Below are 20,645 nucleotides of genomic sequence, written 5' to 3' on the forward strand. Positions count from 1 at the left end.
TATGCACACTTTCTTGTACACTTTTGCTCAATTAAAAGACGAAGCAGTTTTTTGAAAGTTACACAAGCACAAATACCTTTATCAAAATTCAAACAATCATAAATCACCATACTTTAAAGTTAGACAACCTGAACTGCTTGGTGGATCTTACCATCATCTAACTTTGTTGGAGTGCTGGGAGGAGTGCGGGTAGGTGTGTGGTCTGTAGGACTCTGTTGATCATTTACTTTTTCATCCACTGACTGGGACTCTAAAACCTCTAGAGATCAATACGAGAGGAAACAAGACAAAGGTTTAAATTCAGCACAATTCATCAACTCCTTGATTGCAGAGTTTTCTTTCCTCCATTGTGGTTACACAAAGATCATAATTTCCTGTTTTTGTCAGTCTCTGGTGGATGAACCTCAACATCAATTGTCATTTAGATCTGGGATAGCAGGAAAATCTCAGTTGTCTACCATGATGGATAGCAATCCACTATATAATTTAGATACATAGCCAGCCTCTCTCATTGACAAGGTTAGCTACCAAAGGAATAAATAATCTAATAGTTTACAGTTTCTGTCTTTTTACATGCATTTTCCCTACCTACCTCCAACGTCCACTGCAAATTATTAGACCAGAGAGATTGAAAAATACTTTGCTTCCCTCACTAAAGCATACAGATGGGCATTAACGGAAGCAAATGAACTCAACTGCAGTAATCCCTTTAGCAGTCTCTATAATGTTAAATTTGATAAAGGTGCTAACAATTCAAATCAGTACGTTAAAGTTGGCATTGTGTGGGGTTGAAAATTCAATCACCAAATTGATATGTTGTAAAACACTATTTCATCAAATCAAACCAAATGTCATATGGAGCATTCTGATTCCATAAAGTTTTTGCAAACATTTGCAGCATGTAAACTAGACAACACTAAAGCAAACTGTAGAGAATTGCATCCAAAATCCTTCGTCCAAATTAAAATGTACAAATTCCTTCAGTCGTGCCTAAAAATGTATGAAAAAAAAAATGCTGTTTTGAAGATTAATGACACCATCACTTTTTTTCTAAACTCTATAGCATGCAAAGGAAGATGAGAAGTGTGCATCATTTCAAGAGTCCAAGGAAACCAAGAGCGCTCAAGGGTGATTATTATTTTAAATTGAGACAAGAATTGTAGAACTGCACAGACCAAGAGAAAATCCAGACCCGAAAAAGAACAAATTCAAATTAGTCCTGAGCAACCAGATACTCTAACAACCGATCAAAAACTGAGTCAGAGGTCAGTAATAGTCAAGATTCAGCATGTCAAGAAACAAAAAGGTAAATCAAGTTCAGGATCCCAATGTTTTGGATTAGAGGGTATTGTGCTTCTTCATTCAAAAAGTCTGGCTCTTACCCTGCTGACCAGTACCTGAAGGGTCAGATGAAGGAATACGGTCACCAGAACTGGCAAGTGCCTTGACAACAGCACTGTGTAACTGGCTATGTAGAGATTCTTTTCTGTCCACATGTTCTGAGCTGAATTGCACGGAGACCTGGCCTACAATGCAGGAAGGTTCCTGATCCAACATCTGCATGTAACTGTAATGAGACTCTCCCTTTGTAGAGTTTCCTTGACTGATGTGAGATTTTGTTTCTGTTGTAATACCTTGGTTATGAACAAGTTCATGCACTGAGGACAGACTTTGGTTTTGATCGACTTCGGTATCAGTCACTTTCTCCAGGATAGGGTGCATTTGCGATATAATTGCCATGTCATCTGCCTTGCCATCAGGACATTCTTGATGCACTTGAGTGAACTCAACTTTTGCCAAGGTCTCACCAATTTGGGCTGTAGCATTCTCAACTAGGTAAGATAACAGGTTTCATGCAAATAAAAAGTTTCCAAATATTATATACACAACAATTTAATAGACCATAAGCTTGGTTAATAAAAGTACAATGGATCACACGTGAAAGCTCTCTTCATTGAAATAAAAGTCTATGGTTAACGCATTTCTTGATTTTTCACCGACAACTAAAAGGCTAGCTGTTTAACTGCATTTTACTACATCACAATATTTTTTCAGTTGGTTCAAAGAGCTTCATGCATTTCATCCTCCCCAATTACTGCAAATCAAAACAAACAAATAGGGTGAATATTTAAAAATTAGAGGCTAGTTTGTGTTATGGAATGAGATTAGCATTCATAAATACTAATTTCAATGGGTGAATCTTTTTTCATTTAGGTCTGAAACAATGAAGGCAATGCTATTCATATCTATGCATATCATTCTACACAGTATCTGTTAGGCAGATTCCATTCCAATGTCAGTTGAAGTTGTGTAACATTATAGAGTTTTAAAATTGAATGTAAACTGCAGATTTGTTTTATATTCGGAGGATGCTGTCACTTTTAAAAAGGTTATTTTGTTCTGTTTTTTTTTTTACAAAGAGAGGTGTTAAAGGCAGAGGTGCTAAAGTGTCTACTGGAGCCAGCCTAAGTCAATAATTTAAGAGTTTTTTTTTAAAAAAAAAATAGATGGCAACAATGGAAAGGGAGAGTGGCCAGTTCCCCCAGCTTTCTAGTTTTTTTAAACTATAGAGTTGGAAGCTTTTTTGGATCCCTGAAGGATTTCAAGGTTCAGTAAATGATTCCTAACTGACTTTCTCTGAAATCTCTCAAATGTTGTTCCTTCCTGCATGTAAGAACCTGTGTCTGAATTTACCTTTTGGCCAAATGGTGTGTTTATGGGATGTTATTATATTGGAACAGTTAATAGTAATAGGTACTGTATCTATTATTCGGTTAGGTTTTCCACTGGTAAGTTATTCTAGAACATAGAATATAGGACAGTACAGGCCCTTCGATGCTGAGCCAACCTTCTATCCTACAAAGATCAGACTAACCGACATACCCTTCATTGTACTATCTTCCATGTGCATATTCAAGAGTTGCTTAAATGTCCCTAATGTGTCTGACTTTACTACCACCACTGGCAGGGCATTCCATCCACCCACCACTGTGTAAAGAACCTACGTCTGACATCTCCCCATAACCTTCCTCCAATCACCTAAAAATTATACCCCATCGTGGTAGACATTTCCACCCTGGGAAAAAAAAGTCTCTGGCTATCCACTATCTATGCCTCTCATCATCTTGTACACCTCTATTAAGTCACCTGTCATCCTTCTTTGCTCCAATGAGAAAAGCCCTAGCTCTTTCAACCTTTCTTCAATAAACAAGCCCTCCACTCCAGGCAGCATCCTGGTATATATCCGCTGCATCCTCTTTAAAGCTTCCACATCCTTCCTATAATGAGGCGACCAGAACTGCATACCATATTCCAAGTGTGGTCTAACCAGAGCTCTACAGAGCTGCAGCATAACCTTGCGGCTCTTAAACTCAATGCCCCTGCTACTGAAAGCCAACAAACCATACGCCTCCTTAACAACTCTATTAACTAGGGTGGCAACTTAGAGGGATCTATGGACATGGACCCAAAAGATCCCTCTGTTCCTCCACACTGTCGAGAACCCTGCCTTTAGCTCTGTATTCTGCATTCAAATTCAACCTTCCAAAATGAATCACTTCACACTTTTCCAGTTTGAACTTCATCTGCCACTTTTCAGGCCAGTTCTACATCCTGTCAAATGTCCCGTTAGGAACCTACCAGTAGCCCTCCACAGTAACCATCACTCCACCAACCTTTGTGTCATTAGCAAACTTACTAACACATCCTTTCAAATCATTTCTAAAAATCAAACAGCAGAGGACCCAGAACAAATCCAGAGACCCGGGTTCGATTCCCGCCTCAGGCGACTGATTGTGCGAACTCCAGACATTCTCCCCGTGTCTGCGTGGGTTTCTTCCGGGTACTCCGGTTTCCTCCCACAGTCCAAAAATGTGCAGGTCAGGTGAATTGGCAATGCTAAATTGCCCGTAGTGTTAGGTGCAGGGGTAAACGTAGGGGAATGGGTGGGTTGCGCTTCAGCGGGTCGGTGTGGACTTGTTGGGCCGAAGGGCCTTTTTCCACACTGTAAAGTAATCTAATCTAATCTATAAGATCCCTGTGGAATTCTAGATTCTTGGCTTATATTTTAACTATGGTATTTAAATAAATAGAGTTTTGCTTAATGTTGAGTGGTTTGACCAGTTGTACCCGAGTCTGGAGCAGGCATTTCACATCTACCTTTAAAGAAAAAGTTAGGGTCTAAGCTAACTTTTTAAACTATTGAGAAGGGTCTGATCTGGTCCATAACAATATCCCAAACACCAGATGTTTCTACGAGTTGCTAGTCAAACCTGAGCAAGCTTTCATTCATGATGAAATGCTTGCCAGTTATGCTATTAAGATTTGTTGGAACTTTGAGGTTTCTTATTCATTCAGCAGATATGAGCTTTGCTAGCCAGGCCAGCATTTATTGCCCATCCTAACTGCCCTTGAGAATTGCCCTCTACAGGTTTCATTAAAAATGTAATTGAATGTAGATCTAGCTTATCTCAACAATGAACACTGGCTAAATTTGGACTTTTCTAGATGCGCTCTAAACTGAAAGATTAAGGCATAGTTCTTCCAAATTCCCATTGATGCTTCCTGGCTGCATAGAGAGTTGTGTTTTATTTTTATTTCTTGTGCAAGATCAGCATGCACACCAATCTGGCAGTGGTAAAGGTGTGATCTGGCCAGCGATTTTAAATCAATTCGGTATAAATCAGACAAGAAAACTAGGCACCAACCTAGAAATCTGTAAGCTGATTATGCAAACCAGCTGAAGTCCCTGCCATTTCCTGAAACATTCTAAAGGACCAGAAAAATGAATTTCGGAGGATTAACTTTTATCCCCACACCCCCACCAAAAAAAGAATTCGGGTCTGTAGAAGGTTATTTTTCAGCTTATTCATGGATCGTTAGCATCACAGAGCAAATTATTACTCATCTTATTAACTGATGTAGTACAAATCCACAGTGCTATTCAGGGGAGGGTCAGCGAGGGCAGATTTTCCCCTATTGAGTGAAGGAAAAGTGATACAGATTAAGTTGGTTTAAAGGATACTAAAGTGGACAAATCCCCAGGACTGATGGGATCTATCCCAGGTTGCTGAGGGAGGCGAGAGAGGAAATAGCTGGCGCCCTGACAGATATCTTTGTAGCATCCTTAAACACAGGTGAGGTGCCAGAGGACTGGAGGGTTGCTCATATTTTCTTCCTATACAAGAAGGGTAGTAGGGATATTCCAGGTAACTACAGACCACTGAGCTTTATGTCAGTGGTGGGAAAGTTGCTGGAGAAGGTGCTAAGGGATAAAATCTATTTATATTTGGAAAAGAATCAGCGATAGACAACATGGTTGTGTGCAGGGGAGATCGTACCTGACCAACTTAATAGAGTTCTTTGAGGAAATGACCAAGTTGATAGATGAAGGAAGGGCTGTAGATGTCATATACATGGATTTTAGTAAGGCATTTGATAAGGTAGACTAATGGAGAAAGTGAAGTCACATGGTGTGCAGGGTGTTCTAGCTAGGTGGATAAAGAACTGGTTGAGCAACAGGAGACAGTAGTTGTTGAAAGAAGTTTCTTGAAAAAAAAGTGACTAGTGGTGTTCCACAGGGATCAAGCCATTGTTGTTTGTAATATACATAAATGATCAGTAAGTTTGCAGATGACACAAAGATTGGTGGAGTAGCAAGAATAGGGGTCTGTCAAAGAATACAGGAGAATATAGATAGACTGGAGAGTTGGGCAGATGGAGTTCAATCCAGGCAAATGTAAGGTGATGCATTTTGGGAAGTCTTATTCTAGAGCGAACTATACAGTAAACGGAAGAGCCTTGGGGAAAAGTTGATGAGCAAAGATTTGGGAGTTCAGGTCCATTGTACCTTGAAGGTGGCTGCACAGGTGGATAGTGTGGTCAAGAAGGCATATAGTATGCTTGCCTTCACTGGGCAGGCTATTGAGTATAAGAGCTGGCAGGTCATGTTAAAATTGTACAAGACATTGGTTCGGCTGCATTTAGAATACGGTGTACTGTTCTGGTCGCCACATTACCGAAAGGATGTGGACGCTTTGGAAAAGGTGCAGAGAAGGTTTACGAGGATTTTGCCTGGTATGGAAGCTGCTAGCTATGAAGAGAGGTTGAGTAGGTTAGGATTGTTTTCATTAGAAAAAGGAGATTGAGGTGGGAACCTGACTGAGGTCTACAAAACCTTGAAGGATATAGACAGGGTGGATAGAGATCAGCTTTTTCCCCAGGGTGAAGGATTCAATAACTAGAGGTCACGTGTTCAAGGCGAGAGGTGAAAAGTTTAAGGAGGATACATGCAGCAAGTACTTTACACAGAAGGTGGTATGTGCCTGGAACACATTGCCAGCAGAGATAGTAGAGGCAGGCACAGTAGATTCAATTAAGGTGCATCTGGACAGATGCAGGAGTAGGTGGGGAGCAGAGAGATATATAGATGCTTAGGAATTGGGCGATAGGTTTAGACAGTGGATTTGGATCGGCTCAGGCTTCGAGGGCCGAAGGGCCTGTAACTGGACTGTAAATTTTCTTTGTTCTTTGGTCACGTTCCTTGTTCTTCTAAGTAGGAGAAGCATCAGATTTGTAACGTGTTGTTGAAAGAACCTTGATGAATGCATATTGCAGACATGGTACATGTGTGGAAGATGTGAATTTTCAAGATGATTGTTGGAGTGCCAATAAAATGGACTGCTTTATTCTGGATGATGTTGAGCTCCGCAAATGTTGACAGAGCTGCACTCTTCTAGGCATGTGGACAATATTCTAGTAGGATACAGCAAACAAAAAATGGGTGGGGGGTCAGGTTGTAAGTTACTCACCTCAGAATATTCAGCCTCTGCTTTGCTTAGTTCTGGTCTTTAAGAACCACAATGATGTTTATGCTGAGGAATCACTAATGCTAATCCAATTGAATATTAAGAGAAGATGCTCAGGATCTCAATTGTAGAAGATGCCTCTTGCGTTTTACTTAAGTATATGAATATTATTTATTACTGATGAGCATAAGCTTGAATTTTGTACATTTAGGCACTGGCTCTTAATTCATCTGAGGAATTGTGAATTGGACTGAATGGTGATATTATCCCAATTTCAGACTTTAGGAAGAGGAAAGGTCGTTGATGAAGCAGTTGAAGACGGTTTGTTCTACAATGCTTTCAATAATTGCATTAGATTAGATTACATTTAGATTACTTAGTGTGGAAACAGGCCCTTCGGCCCAACAGGTCCATACCGACCCACTGAAGCGTAACCCACCCAGACCCATTCTCCTACATTTTCCCCTTCACCTAACACTACGGGCAATTTAGCATGACCAATTCACCTAACAGCTTCCAGTCAGCGCACCAGATTTTTCTTACACCTCAATGCCTTCAATTTGTCTAGGGTTCCTCGAAGCCACACCATGCCAAATGCTACCTTGATGTCAAAGGAAGTCACCATCACCCTACTTCTGAAATTCAGCTCTTTAACCTGTTTGGACCAATACTGAGGAGAAATGGCAGTGGTATTGGGCTGAATCCTTCTGCCCACTACTGGGAATGCTCTCCAAGGCTTGCAAATGTAAAGGGAATTTGCAATCTTTCTTGTCATCGAGATGGTCATACAGCACAGAAGAGGCCCTTTGACCTAATGAGTTAGTGTTGACCTATCTACACAAATCTCACTTTCTAGCACTTCTCCCATAGCCAATCTAAGTTCAAGTGATTATCCACATACAATTGTCCCCTATTGACGTGGTTTTCTGTGGATTCTGAAATATTACCAGCAGTTTGGAGGGTAACAAATGTAATGTAACTTTTTTTTTTAAAATAGATAGGTTAATCAGTCTGGAATTCAGTTTCCTTCTCTCAGCAATTCCCCAGTTAGCACCTTCCAAACCTACTATGGTTCCGACCTAAAAGGTCAAGGGCCACAGATTACCACCACCTGAAACTTTGCTTCCAAGCCACTGACCATCCAGACTTGGAAATACACAGGTTGGTCCTTCAATGTTACCAAGCCAATATCCAGGAACTTTCTCCTTAATGGCACTGAGTGTACCTATACCAAATAGACTGCAGCAATTCAGGAAGGCAGGTTACCACCACTGACTCAAAAGGTGACTAGGGACGTGCAATGAATGCTGGCCCAGCCAGTGTTGCTCATATCCCAAGACTGAAAGAAAAGTAGGGAAAATGCCAGAGTCTATTATAAAGGCTGGAATAGTATGACACTTGGAAAATACCAGCTGTATTAAAAAATATTCAAAACAGACTGTTGAAAGGGAAATCATGTTTGACAAAGCTAATATGACTTTTGGAGGACATAACTAATTAAATAGAGGAGGGAGAACCAGTGGATGTGGTGCACTTGGATTTTTAAGAAAGCCAACAATTTTGGTCCCTTTGAGGAAAAATATTCAGGCATTGGAGGCAACCCACAGAATGCTCACTAGGTTGATCTCTAGTTCCAAATTGTAGAATTCATGGCTTGCAGAATACATGAAACTTCATGATCAGTAGCTTCTGCCATGTTCTGAGTTCAAAAATTCATAATTCATTCCCACTATTCATGCGTAATGGGCTTTTATAATGGGATTTTTGTGTTGTAGCACAAGTTTCCCATCACATGCAATAACCTTTTCTAGGCTGTTCCATGCCAAGTCCTTCTCTCATAGTAAACTATGTTACCATGGAGTCATAGAGATCTATAGGAAAAAGGCCTTTGGTCCACACAGTCTGTGCCAGTTAAAAACAACCTAACTAGTCCAGTCCATGATCTAGCACTTGGCCCATAGCCTTTATGTCCTGGGATTGCAAGTGTGCATCTAATTGCATCTTAAATATTATGAGGATTTCTGCCTCTCTCACTCCTACAGGTGGTGAGCTCCGGTTTGCTACCACCCTCCATAAAAAAGCTTTTCCTCCTCTAAATATTCTGCTCCTTACTTTAAATCAATGCCCCCTTGTCATTGATTCCCTCCACCGTAAGGAAACGTTCCTCCCCTTTACCCTGTCAATGCCCTACATAATTTAATATATTTCAAATCAATCATATATCCTGTCCCCTCCATCACCCACCCTCAAAGAAAACAACCCCAGACTATCCAATCTCTCTTCATACTGAAGCTCTAGAGCACGGCAACATCCTGATAAATCTCCTCTACATCCTCTGCCATGCAATCACATCCCTCCTATAATGTGGATTCCAGAATTGGACATAATACTCTAGCTGTGGCTTAACCAACTTTTTATAGAATTCCAGCACAACCTTCCAGATCTTAAAGTCTATGTTTGGGCTAATAAAGACGAGTATCCAATATGCCTTCATAACAATTTGATCTATCTGACCCATTACCTTATGGGACTGGTGAAAACACACATCAAGGTGCCTCTGATCCTTGGTGTTTCCCAGGGTCCCACTTTTCATGGCATATTCCCTTTCCTTGTTTCTCCTGCCCAAGTTAATCACCTCTCACTTATTTGAATTGAATTCCATTTGCTACTCATCAAACCATCTAAACAAGAGTATAAGGAATGTTCTGGGATTGATGAGGCCATTCAGCCCCTTAAGCATACTCCACCATTCAATAGCATTCCTCACCTCTATATTCCTTCCCTTTCCCTGTAACCCTTGATCCCATTTCAGATCAGAAATCTCTCTCAGCCTTAAATATATACAAGGACTTAGACCCTGAAACTCTCTGCGCCAAGAGTTTCAAAGACTCAACCCTTAGAGAAGAAGTTCCTCCTGTGTACAGTTTTGGTCTCCTTACTTGATAAAGGATGTACTGGCACTGGAGGGGGTCAAGAGGAGGTTCGCTAGGTTGATTCTGGAATTCAGAGGGTTGGCTTACGAGGAGATATCGAGTAGACTAGGACTATACTTAGAATTCAGAAGAGTGAGGGGATATCTAATTGAAACGGATAAAATTATGAAGGGAACAGTTAAGAGCAGGGAGGTTGATTCCACTGGTGGGTGAAACTAGAACTAGGGGTCATAGCCTCTAAATAAGGGGACTTGGGACTGAGTTGAGGAGGAACTTGTTCATCTAAAGGGTGGTGAATCTGTGGAATTCCCTGCCCAGTGAAGCAGTTGAGGCTACCTCTGATCAGGTGTACCTGAGAACTCTGTGGGAAGCTAGAGAAATAATTGCTGGGCCTCTTGCTGAGATATTTGTATCATCGATAGTCATAGATGAGGTGCCGGAAAACTGGAGGTTGGCAAAGGTGGTGCCACTGTTTAAGGAGGGCGGTAAAGACAAGTCAGGGAACTATAGACCAGTGAACCTGACCTCGGTGGTGGGCAAGTTGTTGGAGGGAATCCTGAGGGACAGGATGTACATGTATTTGGAAAGGCAAGGACTGATTTGGGATAGTCAACATGGCTTTGTGCATAGGAAATCATGTCTCACAAACTTGATTTGAGTTTTTTGAAGAAATAACAGAGGATTGATGAGGGCAGAGCAGTAGACGTGATCTATTTGGACTTCAGTAAGGTGTTCGACAAGGTTCCCCATGGGATACTGATTAGCAAGGTTAGATCTCATGGAATACAAGGAGAACTAGCCATTTGGATACAGAATTGGCTCAAAGGTAGAAGACAGAGGGTGGTGGTAGAGGGTTGTTTTTCAGACTGGAGGCCTGTGACAAGTGGAGTGCCACAAGGATCGGTGCTGGGCCCTCTACTTTTTGTCATTTACATCAATGATTTGGATGCGAGCATAAGAGGTACACAGTTAGTAAGTTTGCAGATGACACCAAAATTGGAGGTGTAGTGGACAGCAAAGAGGGTTACCTCAGATTACAACAGGATCTGGACCAGATGGGCCAATGGGCTGAGAAGTGGCAGATGGAGTTTAATTCAGATAAATGAGAGGTGCTACATTTTGGGAAAGCAAACCTTAGCAGGACTTACACACTTAATGGTAAGGTCCTAGGGAGTGGTGCTGAACAAAGAGTGTAGGTTCATAGCTCCTTGAAAGTGGAGTCGCAGGTAGATAGGATAATGAAGGCAGCGTTTGGTATGCTTTCCTTTATTGGTCAGAGTATTGAGTATAGGAGTTGGGAGGTCATGTTGCGGCTGTACAGGACATTGGTCAGGCCACTGTTAGAATATTGCGTGTAATTCTGGTCTTCCTATCGGAAAGATGTTGTGAAACTTGAAAGGATTCAGAAAAGATCTACAAGGATGTAGCCAGGGTTGGTGGATTTGAGCTATAGAGAGGCGCTGAACAGACTGGGGCTGTTTTCCCTGGAGCGTCGGAGTCTGAGGGGTGACCTTATAGAGGTTTACAAAATTATGAGGGGCATGGATAGGATAAATAGACAAAGTCTTTTCCCTGGGATCGGGGAGTCCACAACTAGAGGGCATAGGTTTAGGGTGATAGGTCTCTTTTTTATATCTTTCCCCTAAGGGGCAACTTTTTCACGCAGAGGGTGGTACGTGTATGAAATGAGATGCCAGAGGATGTGGTGGAGGCTGGTACAATTGCAACATTTAAGAGGCATTTGAATGGGTATAATGAATAGGAAGGGTTTGGAGGGATATGGGCCGGGTGCTGGCAGGTGGGATTAGATTGGGTTGGGATATCTGGTCGTTGTGGACAGGTTGGACCGAAGGGTCTGTTTCCATGCTGTACATCTCTATGATTCTATAACTCTATAGATGTTTTTAAAGCAAAGATAGATGAATTTTTGAATCCATTCATTTTGAAAAGGAATTAAGGGTTATGGTGAGCTAAGTCCACGCAAAGATCAGCCTTGATCTTATTGAATGGCGGAGCAAGCTTGACAGGCCAGAAGACCTACTCCTCTCCCATTTCTTATGTAGAAAGGACTAGAGGGGCAACTTTTTCACAGAGGGTAGTGCATAAATGGAACAAGTGGTCAGAGAAAGTACTGGACGCAGGTACAATTGCAGTGTTTATAACACTTTTAAACAGGTACCTGGATAGGAAAGGTTTAGAGGGATATGGGTCAAATACAGGAAAGTAGGAATAGTTAAGTTTAGGAAACCTGGTCAGCACAGACGAGTTGGGCCAAAGGTCCTATTTCTGTGGCATATTACTGTATAATCCTCCTGTAATCCAAGACACTCTCTTTATTATTTACCACATCACCAATTTTTGTATCAACCTCACATTTACTGATTAGCCCTCCCTCATTTAAAGTCTAAATTGATTATATATATAAGCTACAACCTGCAAAGGCCCAGCACTGATCCCTGCAGATCTCCAGTAGACACAGGCTTCAAGTCACAAATATACTTAAATTATCCTACTAATCACGACCTTATTAATTTTACACTTCTCTGAAATTTGTCCACATGTGCACTTCTGTTCTTCTATTTCTCTTGGTCTGTTAGGTGGTTTTTTAGTACACTCCTCCCAATAGGATTGCTACTTTTTAGTTTTTAGGTTTATCCATACGGCTTAATTCGAAGAGCCTTCTAACACGTCATTCCTCCTCACTGCTGTAATAGATTCCCTGATCGTTGTTGTGACACCCACTCCTGTTTTAGCTTCTTCCCTGAAGACTCTACATTCTGGAATATTGAGCTGTCAAATTTGCCCCTCTCTGTGTCTCAGTGACAGTAATAATCAGATCTGAAATCAACTTAAGTAGGAAGCGATACCTCAATGTTCTCCCAATTTTTTGTAACGCTTCAGCTTTGATATAGTAAGTTCTTCTTTTACATGATGGTTGCGTTCTTGTGCAACACTGCGTTATAGAAAAATCGCACTTTAGAAACAGCGTTTTAAGTGTTGGCATTGTAATCGTTTATAGCCAACACACATTTAAAACGTTTGCGCTGTAGAAACAGTGTGCCCCCAATTCATCAATCACGTTACAGCGCATTCGCACTGTCGAAACACACATTACAACAGGATGAGCTTTTTTAAACCAGTATATAAACACATTCAAATAGGTGTAAATGAAAAGCCAATCAATTCCTTTCAGGTATAAATTCAATAGAAAAGACCCAGTAACAAAAAGTAGCTTAACAGCAGCCATATACCCATCTGGTTCACTAAGGTCTCTTAGAGAAAGGAATTTTTAATGGTAATCTGCTTTTGATGTAAAAGTGTTGAGCAGTACCAAGTAGCATTTTCATCAGGGGTAGTGCACTTATGCAATCTGCAGCTATTTGACTGCACCACAATTTAATAAAACAGAAACTGAACAACCTCTTTCCCAAATAGATGTTGTCTCCAAGTTGCCAGGTGGAAATAGCTGCTATTGGGACAAACGGTCATGGCAAATAAGTGACCAAAATAGATTTACATTTTTTGTACTAAACTGCTTTAGATATAATAGTGCTGAAAAGTACCAATTTGCAGCTGTTTGATTGCACCAAATGTACAAAGTATATTTGAACAGGTTGTTAGTTAAATCAGATTTCTAAAAAATCAAATCAATAGGTTTTAAAACAACTATTAACAACTTGCCTTCAGGCCCCTTCTGCTTTCGTTCAACTTCTTTCCGGTACTCATCAAGTTCACGGTCTGTCAGTTTGTTGAAGGGATTTGGTGCAGTGCTCACAATCACCCGTGGTTGATATTCCTTCTCAATGATTGCCTTTGATGCGGTCACCAATTCGCCCTGAATAAACAGAACAAAATTACCATCAAATGATTCAATGACCTACACAATTCGATAACAAGGAACTGCTCAGATGATATTGGAAATACTGATTGTCGTACACGATCATTTTCACAACCTGAAAGAAATTCTTGGGTCAATAAGGCACTGTATAAAAGACCATCATCCCAAAGCAAACTAGATAGGGTGGGGTTCAATGTGGCCAGAAGATACTTAAAGACCACCTTTAGTTTGCCTGTGATTTCATGCAAACTTGTGTTATGCACTTTGGATTTAAGTACAGCCTGCCCTGCTGTCAGACATTAACTGGCCTGAAATTCAATATTGAATTCTCTTACTTTCTGACTCTGGTTTCCAGGATCTGCAGTCCTCACTTTTGCCTAGTTGATTTTAATCTTACTGCAAATCCGCTTGCAAGGATGCCTACCTTGAAGAAGTTCTCCTCTCTCCACAAGAATCTTTGCTACCTTCTCCCCAGCCCCACCCCATCATTCATCTCTCCACCCTGGAGGCTCCCTCCCTCCATTCCTGATGAAGGGCTTTTGCCCGAAACGTTGATTTTCTTGCTTCTTGGATGCTGCCTGACCTGCGTGCTTTTCCAGCACCACTCTAATCTAGACTCTGGTTTCCACCATCTGCAGTCCTCACTTTTGCCTATATCAGCAAGAAGCTGATTTTAGGAACAGATCTCCAAACTTTCACATAGCAAATGATATAGTGCAACAAAATTGAGCTAAATTAAAAAAAAACTGTTGCTCTTCTAGATTTGTCCAGTTTTGGCAACCCAGTCTCTTATCTTCTGAAGAAAAAGTGGCATGCACTTAGCAAACCTTTTAAAGAATTACTCAATTTAAAAATTCACAGTTGGGCAATTGCAGGCAGTTTCATAGTTCATCAGCAAAATATGATTAGGGCTGTCTATCTTAAATGAACATTCAAGGTTAAATCACATGGAATATAGGGAGAACCAGCCACCTGGATACAAAATTGGCTCGGTGGTGGGGGAGGGTTGTTTCTCAGCCTGCGACCAGCAGTGTGCCACAGGGATCAGTGCTGGGTTCACTGCTTTTTGTAATCAATATAAGTGATTTGGATGTGAATATAGAAGATACGGTTAGTAAATTTGTAGATGACACCAAAATTGATGGTATAGTGGACAGCAAAGGAGGTTACCTCAGAGTACAATGGATTCTTGATCAGATGGGCCAATGGACTGGGGACAGGCAGATGAATAAAATTGAAGTGCTACATTTTGGTAGGACAGATCAGGGCAGGATTCATACACTTAATGGTAAGGTATTTGAAAGTGGAATCCCAGGTAGATAAGATAGTGAAGGTGGTGTTTGGTAAGCTTGCCTTTAGTCAGTGCATGGAATATAGGAGTTGGGTGGTCATGATGCAGCTGTACAGTTCTGGTCTCCTTGCTGTAGGGAAGATGTTGTATTTTTTTTTTTATGAACCCTTTCAAGTTTAACAAGGATATTGTCAGGGTTGGAGGGCTTGAGCTACAAGGAAAGGCTGAATAGGCTGGGGCTATTTTATATGGAACATCAGAAGCTGATGGGTTACCTTATAGAGGTTTACAAAATCATGGGTAGGGTGAATAGTCAAGGTCTTTTTCCCCCACAGTAGGGGAGTCCAAACTAGAGGGCATAGGTTGAAGGCGAGAGGGAAAGATTTAAAAGGGACCTAAGGGATGGTGCATATATGGAACGAATTGCCTCAGGAAGAGGAGAAGGCTGGAACAATTACAACATGTAAAAGGCATCTGAATGGGTATATGAATATGAAGGGTTGAGGGATATGGGCCAAATGCTGGAAAATGGGATTGGATGAATTTTGGATGTCTGGTTGGCATGGACAAATTGGACCGAAGGGTCTGTTTTGATACTAAATATCTCTATGCGAGTCTACAAAAGTCATGAGATCTACATGCAACTGATTGAATAAATGGGCATATTTCAATTCTTCACTCATTCAAATATACAAGGTTAGACAGCAGTTAATGGTTAGAAACCAGATAAAATTCAATGCAATAAATCACAGAAGGAGCTGGTTAGCTCAGTTAGCTAGATGTCTAGTTTGTGGTTCAAAATTATGCGCAGAATGTAGATTTGATTTCAGTTCCAACTGAGGTAGATTTGAGGACCTCCTTATCCTGCTCCTTAAAGTGGAAGATAATGCCAAATAAGCATTGACAAAGTTGCCAAAATAGTGATTCTTCTGCAGATGATGGACCAAGGACTTGCCTTCAGGCAGAGCACAGATGACAACATGAATTAAGTCAGTAGTCAAATGCATTTGAACTTCTTAATTATTTCAAACTCTGATTGCCATCAGAAACTTAAGTCCTTAACTAATCTGCATATTATATAAACATGTAAGTCAATTGAAGAGTTCTTACTAATAATTAGACATATTTCTTGCCAGAAAGACAATTGCGAAATGGGATTTTACTCTCAATATGGATTAGTTTATAGAAAATGCAACATTTAATTTTTTGAAAAAGTATAGAAAAGAAAACTTAAATTTTTATTCTTAATATTCAAGCATACCATGCCAATTAAAGCAAAATATCCAGCTACAATTTAGAAAAGTAAACTTTATTTTAGCTAATCAAACTAGAACCTTCATTAAAATACATACAATAGGCATGTATAGCATTTCTAAGCTGATTCAAGAACATGAAAGCGTGCAACCATCAATATTAGATTGTGTATTGAACTTTGCTGCCAAGCGCCAAGACATCAAATTTATTAATCACTTATTTCAAATATTATACATCACACCAAGAGTAATAACTTAAGATCTTGGAGCAGGAGTAGATAACTCACCCCTTCAAGCTTGCTGCGTTATTTAATAGGACCATGGCTGATCTCATCATGGCCTTAACTCTACTTTGTCTGCTCTTCATTATCATTCAAGCCATTTGTAATATTAATAACTAACTAACAAACACCTCCTGAAATTTACTCAAATTCAACATCCACTGCACTCTGGGGTAATGAATTCCAGATATTCATGACCCTTTCTGTTTTAAATCTGCTACCACTTATCCTATAATTATGGCCTCTTGTTTTAGACTGCCTCACATAAGGAAACATCCTCTCTACATCTAATTTGTCAATCCCATTTAGCACCTTATATATGTCAATTAGATCTCCTCTTATTCATGTAAACTCCATAAAGAACAAGTCTAAACTGCTCCACCTCCCTTCATAAAACAAACCCACCTCTGAAAGCAAATCCATTAGACCTTCTCAAACATCTTTATTACAGCTACATACATCCTCTAGTACGGGGACCAAAATTGTACACAATGCTCCAGGTACAGCCTCAGTAATACCTTGTACAATTGCAGCAATACTTCCCTACTTTCATATTATATATTAGCAATGCACAGCAAAGTTCAATTTGCCTTCCTTATTACTTGCTGCACCTGCATACTCATTTTCTGCAATTCATGCATGATGACATCCTGATGTCTCTACACCATAGCATTTTTGAAGCTCAAAAAAAAGTTCTCATTCCACATCTGCAATATGCTTCTGATGTCATGCAAGTACATCTATCACATGACTCTTTTTCTGCCATCTGACTTCTTCACAGAAGAGGGGCAAAATTGTTTCATTGTTACACAAAACAGACCTTGCAAGGGATACTATACATCCAGGGAACAGGAGAATCGACGTTTCGGGCATAAGTCCTTCTTCAGGAATGAGGCCTCATTCCTGAAGAAGGGCTTATGCCCGAAACGTCGATTCTCCTGTTCCCTGGATGCTGCCTGACCTGCTGCGCTGTTCCAGCAACACATTTTCAGCTCTAATCTCAAACATCTGCAGACCTCACTTTCTCCCCATACTATACATCCAGTTAGCCCATCATGTCTATACCACCAAAAAATATAGTACCCTACACTAATCCCACTTTCCTGCACTCGGCAAATAACCTTGGATGTTATGACACTTCAAGTGCTCATCCAAGCACTTTTCAAAGGTCACAAAATTTCAGAACAATACAGCGCAGAACAGGCCCTTCGGCCCTCAATGTTGCGCCGACCTATGAACTCTTCTACACTATCCCATCATCATCCATGTGCTTATTGAAGGATTGTTTAAATCTCCCTAATATGGCTGAGTTATCTACACTGGCAGGTAGGGCATTCCACGCCCTTACTACTCTGAGTAAAGAACCTGCCTCTGACATCTGTCTTAAACCTATCACCCATCAATTTGTAGTTATGCCCCCTCGTACAAGCTGACAACATCATTCTAGAAAAAAAGACTGTCTACCCTATCGAATCCTTCGGTCATCTTGTACGTCTCTATCAAATCCCCTCTTAGCCTTCTTCTTTCCAATGAGAACAGACCTAAGTGTCTCAGCCTTTCCTCATAAAAGCTTCCCTCTCAACCAGACATCATCCTGGTAAATCTCCTTTGTACCTTTTCCAATGCTTTCACATCCTTCCTGTAATGGGGCAACTGGAACTGCACACAATATTCCAAGTGCGGCCACACTAGCGTTTTGTATCGTTGCAGCATGATATTGTAGCTCCGGAACTCAATCCCTCTACCAATGAAACCCAACATACCGTATACCTTCTTAACAGCACTGTCAACCTGGGTGGCAACTTTCAGGGATGTACAAGGACTCCAAGATCCCTCTGCACATCCACACCATCAAGAATCTTTCCATTGACAGAGTACTCTGCCTTCCTGTTATTCTTCCCAAAGTGCATCATCTCACATTTAGCTGCATTGAACTCCATTTGCCACGTCTCAGCCCAATTCTGCAGTTTATCCAAGTCCCCCCAGTAACCTGTAACATTCTTCCACACTGTCCACTACTCCACCGACTTTAGTGTCATCTGTAAATTTACTAACCCATCCACCTATGCCTGCATTTAAGTCATTTATAAAATGACAAACAGCAGTGGTCCCAAAACAGATCCTTGTGGCACACCACTAGTAACCGGACTCCAGGCTGAATATTTTCCATCAACCACCACTCACTGCCTTCTTTCAGAAAGCCAGTTTCTAATCCAAACTGCTAAATCACCCTCAATCCCATGCCTCTACATTTTCTCCAACAGCCTACCTTGTGGAACCTTATCAAAGGCTTAACTGAAGTCCATGTACACCACGTCAACTGCCCTACTCTCATCTACATGCTTGATCACCTTCTCAAAAAACTCAATGGAGGTTTGTGAGACATGACCTGCCTTTGACAAAACCATGTTGACTATCTGAAATCAAATTGTTGCTTGCTAGATGATTATAAATCCCACCTTAACAACTCAGTCAGTGCATTCCAGAGCCCCCGCCACCTTTTGGGTGAAAATGTCTTCCTCAAATCCAGTCTAAACGTCCATCGTTCACGTTCAAATTATGTCCCCTTGTTCTTGACTCTTTGACTAAAGGGAACAACTGCTTTCTATTCACTTTGTCCATACCCCTCAATCTTATACACATCCCTCAGGTTGCCCGAACCTTCTCTTCTCAAAAAATAAACAATCCAAGCTTATCCAGTCTCTTTGTAGCTGAAACATTCCATCCCACGCAACAACCTAGTGAATCTCAAAGTTTGTGAGAGGATTTGTAGCTTGGATGCTTGTTGTTGTGGTTGTTCGCCGAGCTGGGAATTGTGTTACAGATGTTTCATCCCCTGTCGAGGTGACATCCTCAGTGCTTGGGAGCCTCCTGTGAAGCGCTTCTGTGTTGTTTCCTCCGGCATTTATAGTGGTTTGTCTCTGCTGCTTCCGGTGGTCAGTGCCAGCTGTCCACTGCAGTGGCCGGTATATTGGGTCCAGGTCAATGTGTTTGTGAAAGAATCTGTGGATGAGTGCCATGCCTCTAGGAATTCCCTGGCTGTTCAATGTTTGGCTTGTCCTATAATAGTAGTGTTGTCCCAGTCGAACTCATGTTGCTTGTCATCTGTGTGTGTGGCTACTAAGGATAGCTGGTTGTGTAGTTTCATGGCTAGCTGGTGTTCATGCATATGGATGGTTAGCAGTTTTCCGGTTTGTCCTATGTAGTGTTTTGTGCAGTCCTTGCATGGGATTTTGTACACTAAGTTGGTTTTGCTCATGCTGGGTATCAGAAAACAAGGAAAAGACAAACACACAACCTCAACACCAAGGAGAGGGAAGCACTAAAAACACTAAGAAATGATAAGAACATAATCATACTACCAGCAGACAAAGGCAAAATGACGGTCATCCTAGACAAAGCAGAATACATCCAGAAAACGCAACTACTTGCAGATACCAACACCTACCAAAAGAGGGAGTTTGACCCCACCCCACAGCTCACCAATAGGATAAACAACACACTGAGGAACATGCAAAAAAAAAGACAGATAATCAGGTTTGACCCACAGAGAATGAAACCTGAAAGCAACACCACCCCCAGATGCTATGGACTACCTAAAGTGCACAAACAAGACATCACACTCAGACCCATCGTATCGCTACCAGGGACACCATCACACAAACTGGCTAAAGAACTACAACAGAAACTGAAACACCTGATCAGCAGATCCAGACACACTATACAGTCAACACAGGAATTCTTGGACATCATCAGAAATATACACATAGACAAAGAAGAAACTATGATCTCATTCGATGTAACGGCACTGTTCACCTCTATCGACAAAACCCTAGCCAGAGAAACAATAGCCAACCTGCTGGACATACAGAACAGACAACAAGACGGGGAACCTATCAACAAAGACTGCATACTCAAACTACTGGACCTGTGCCTCACAACACACTTCACATTCAATAACCAAATATATGAACAAATCAATGGCACACCCATGGGCTCACCCATTTCTGGACTCATAGCAGAAGCTGTAATGCAAAGATCAGAACAGTCTTACCGCAAATTCAACCCAAACTCTGGGTCAGATATGTGGATGACACCTTTGTAATCATTAAAAACACAGAAATAGAGAACACACACCGGATCATCAACGCCATACTCACAGGAATCCGATTCACTAGAGAGGAAGAAAAGGACAACCAACTCCCATTCCTAGACGTGATGGTACAGAGAACACCTAACGGAG

The 20,645-nt window shown here is 41.1% G+C and overlaps 1 protein-coding gene across 10 annotated transcripts in view; it reads right to left on the reverse strand.

Annotated features, from left to right (window-relative positions):
• add1 (adducin 1 (alpha)) overlaps positions 1-20,645 on the reverse strand; it is a 180,474-nt gene that overhangs the window by 8,520 nt on the left and 151,309 nt on the right. For 5 of the 10 annotated variants that reach the window (XM_087974393.1, XM_087974397.1, XM_087974404.1 and 2 more), the window contains exons 13-15: positions 13,421-13,574; positions 1,635-1,832; positions 152-259 (exon numbers count right to left, since the gene is read on the reverse strand). In XM_087974393.1, coding sequence (XP_087830519.1) covers positions 152-259; positions 1,635-1,832; positions 13,421-13,574 — 460 coding nt within the window. Of the gene's footprint in view, positions 1-151; positions 260-1,382; positions 1,833-13,420; positions 13,575-20,645 lie in introns of all 10 variants that reach the window. The other 5 variants (XM_087974379.1, XM_087974442.1, XM_087974372.1 and 2 more) reach the window with 3 other exon arrangements.

This window comes from Chiloscyllium plagiosum, unplaced genomic scaffold (assembly GCF_037043375.1).
Source record: "Chiloscyllium plagiosum isolate Xiang-an unplaced genomic scaffold, Cpla_swu_hap1 HiC_scaffold_2, whole genome shotgun sequence".
NCBI lineage: Eukaryota > Metazoa > Chordata > Chondrichthyes > Orectolobiformes > Hemiscylliidae > Chiloscyllium > Chiloscyllium plagiosum.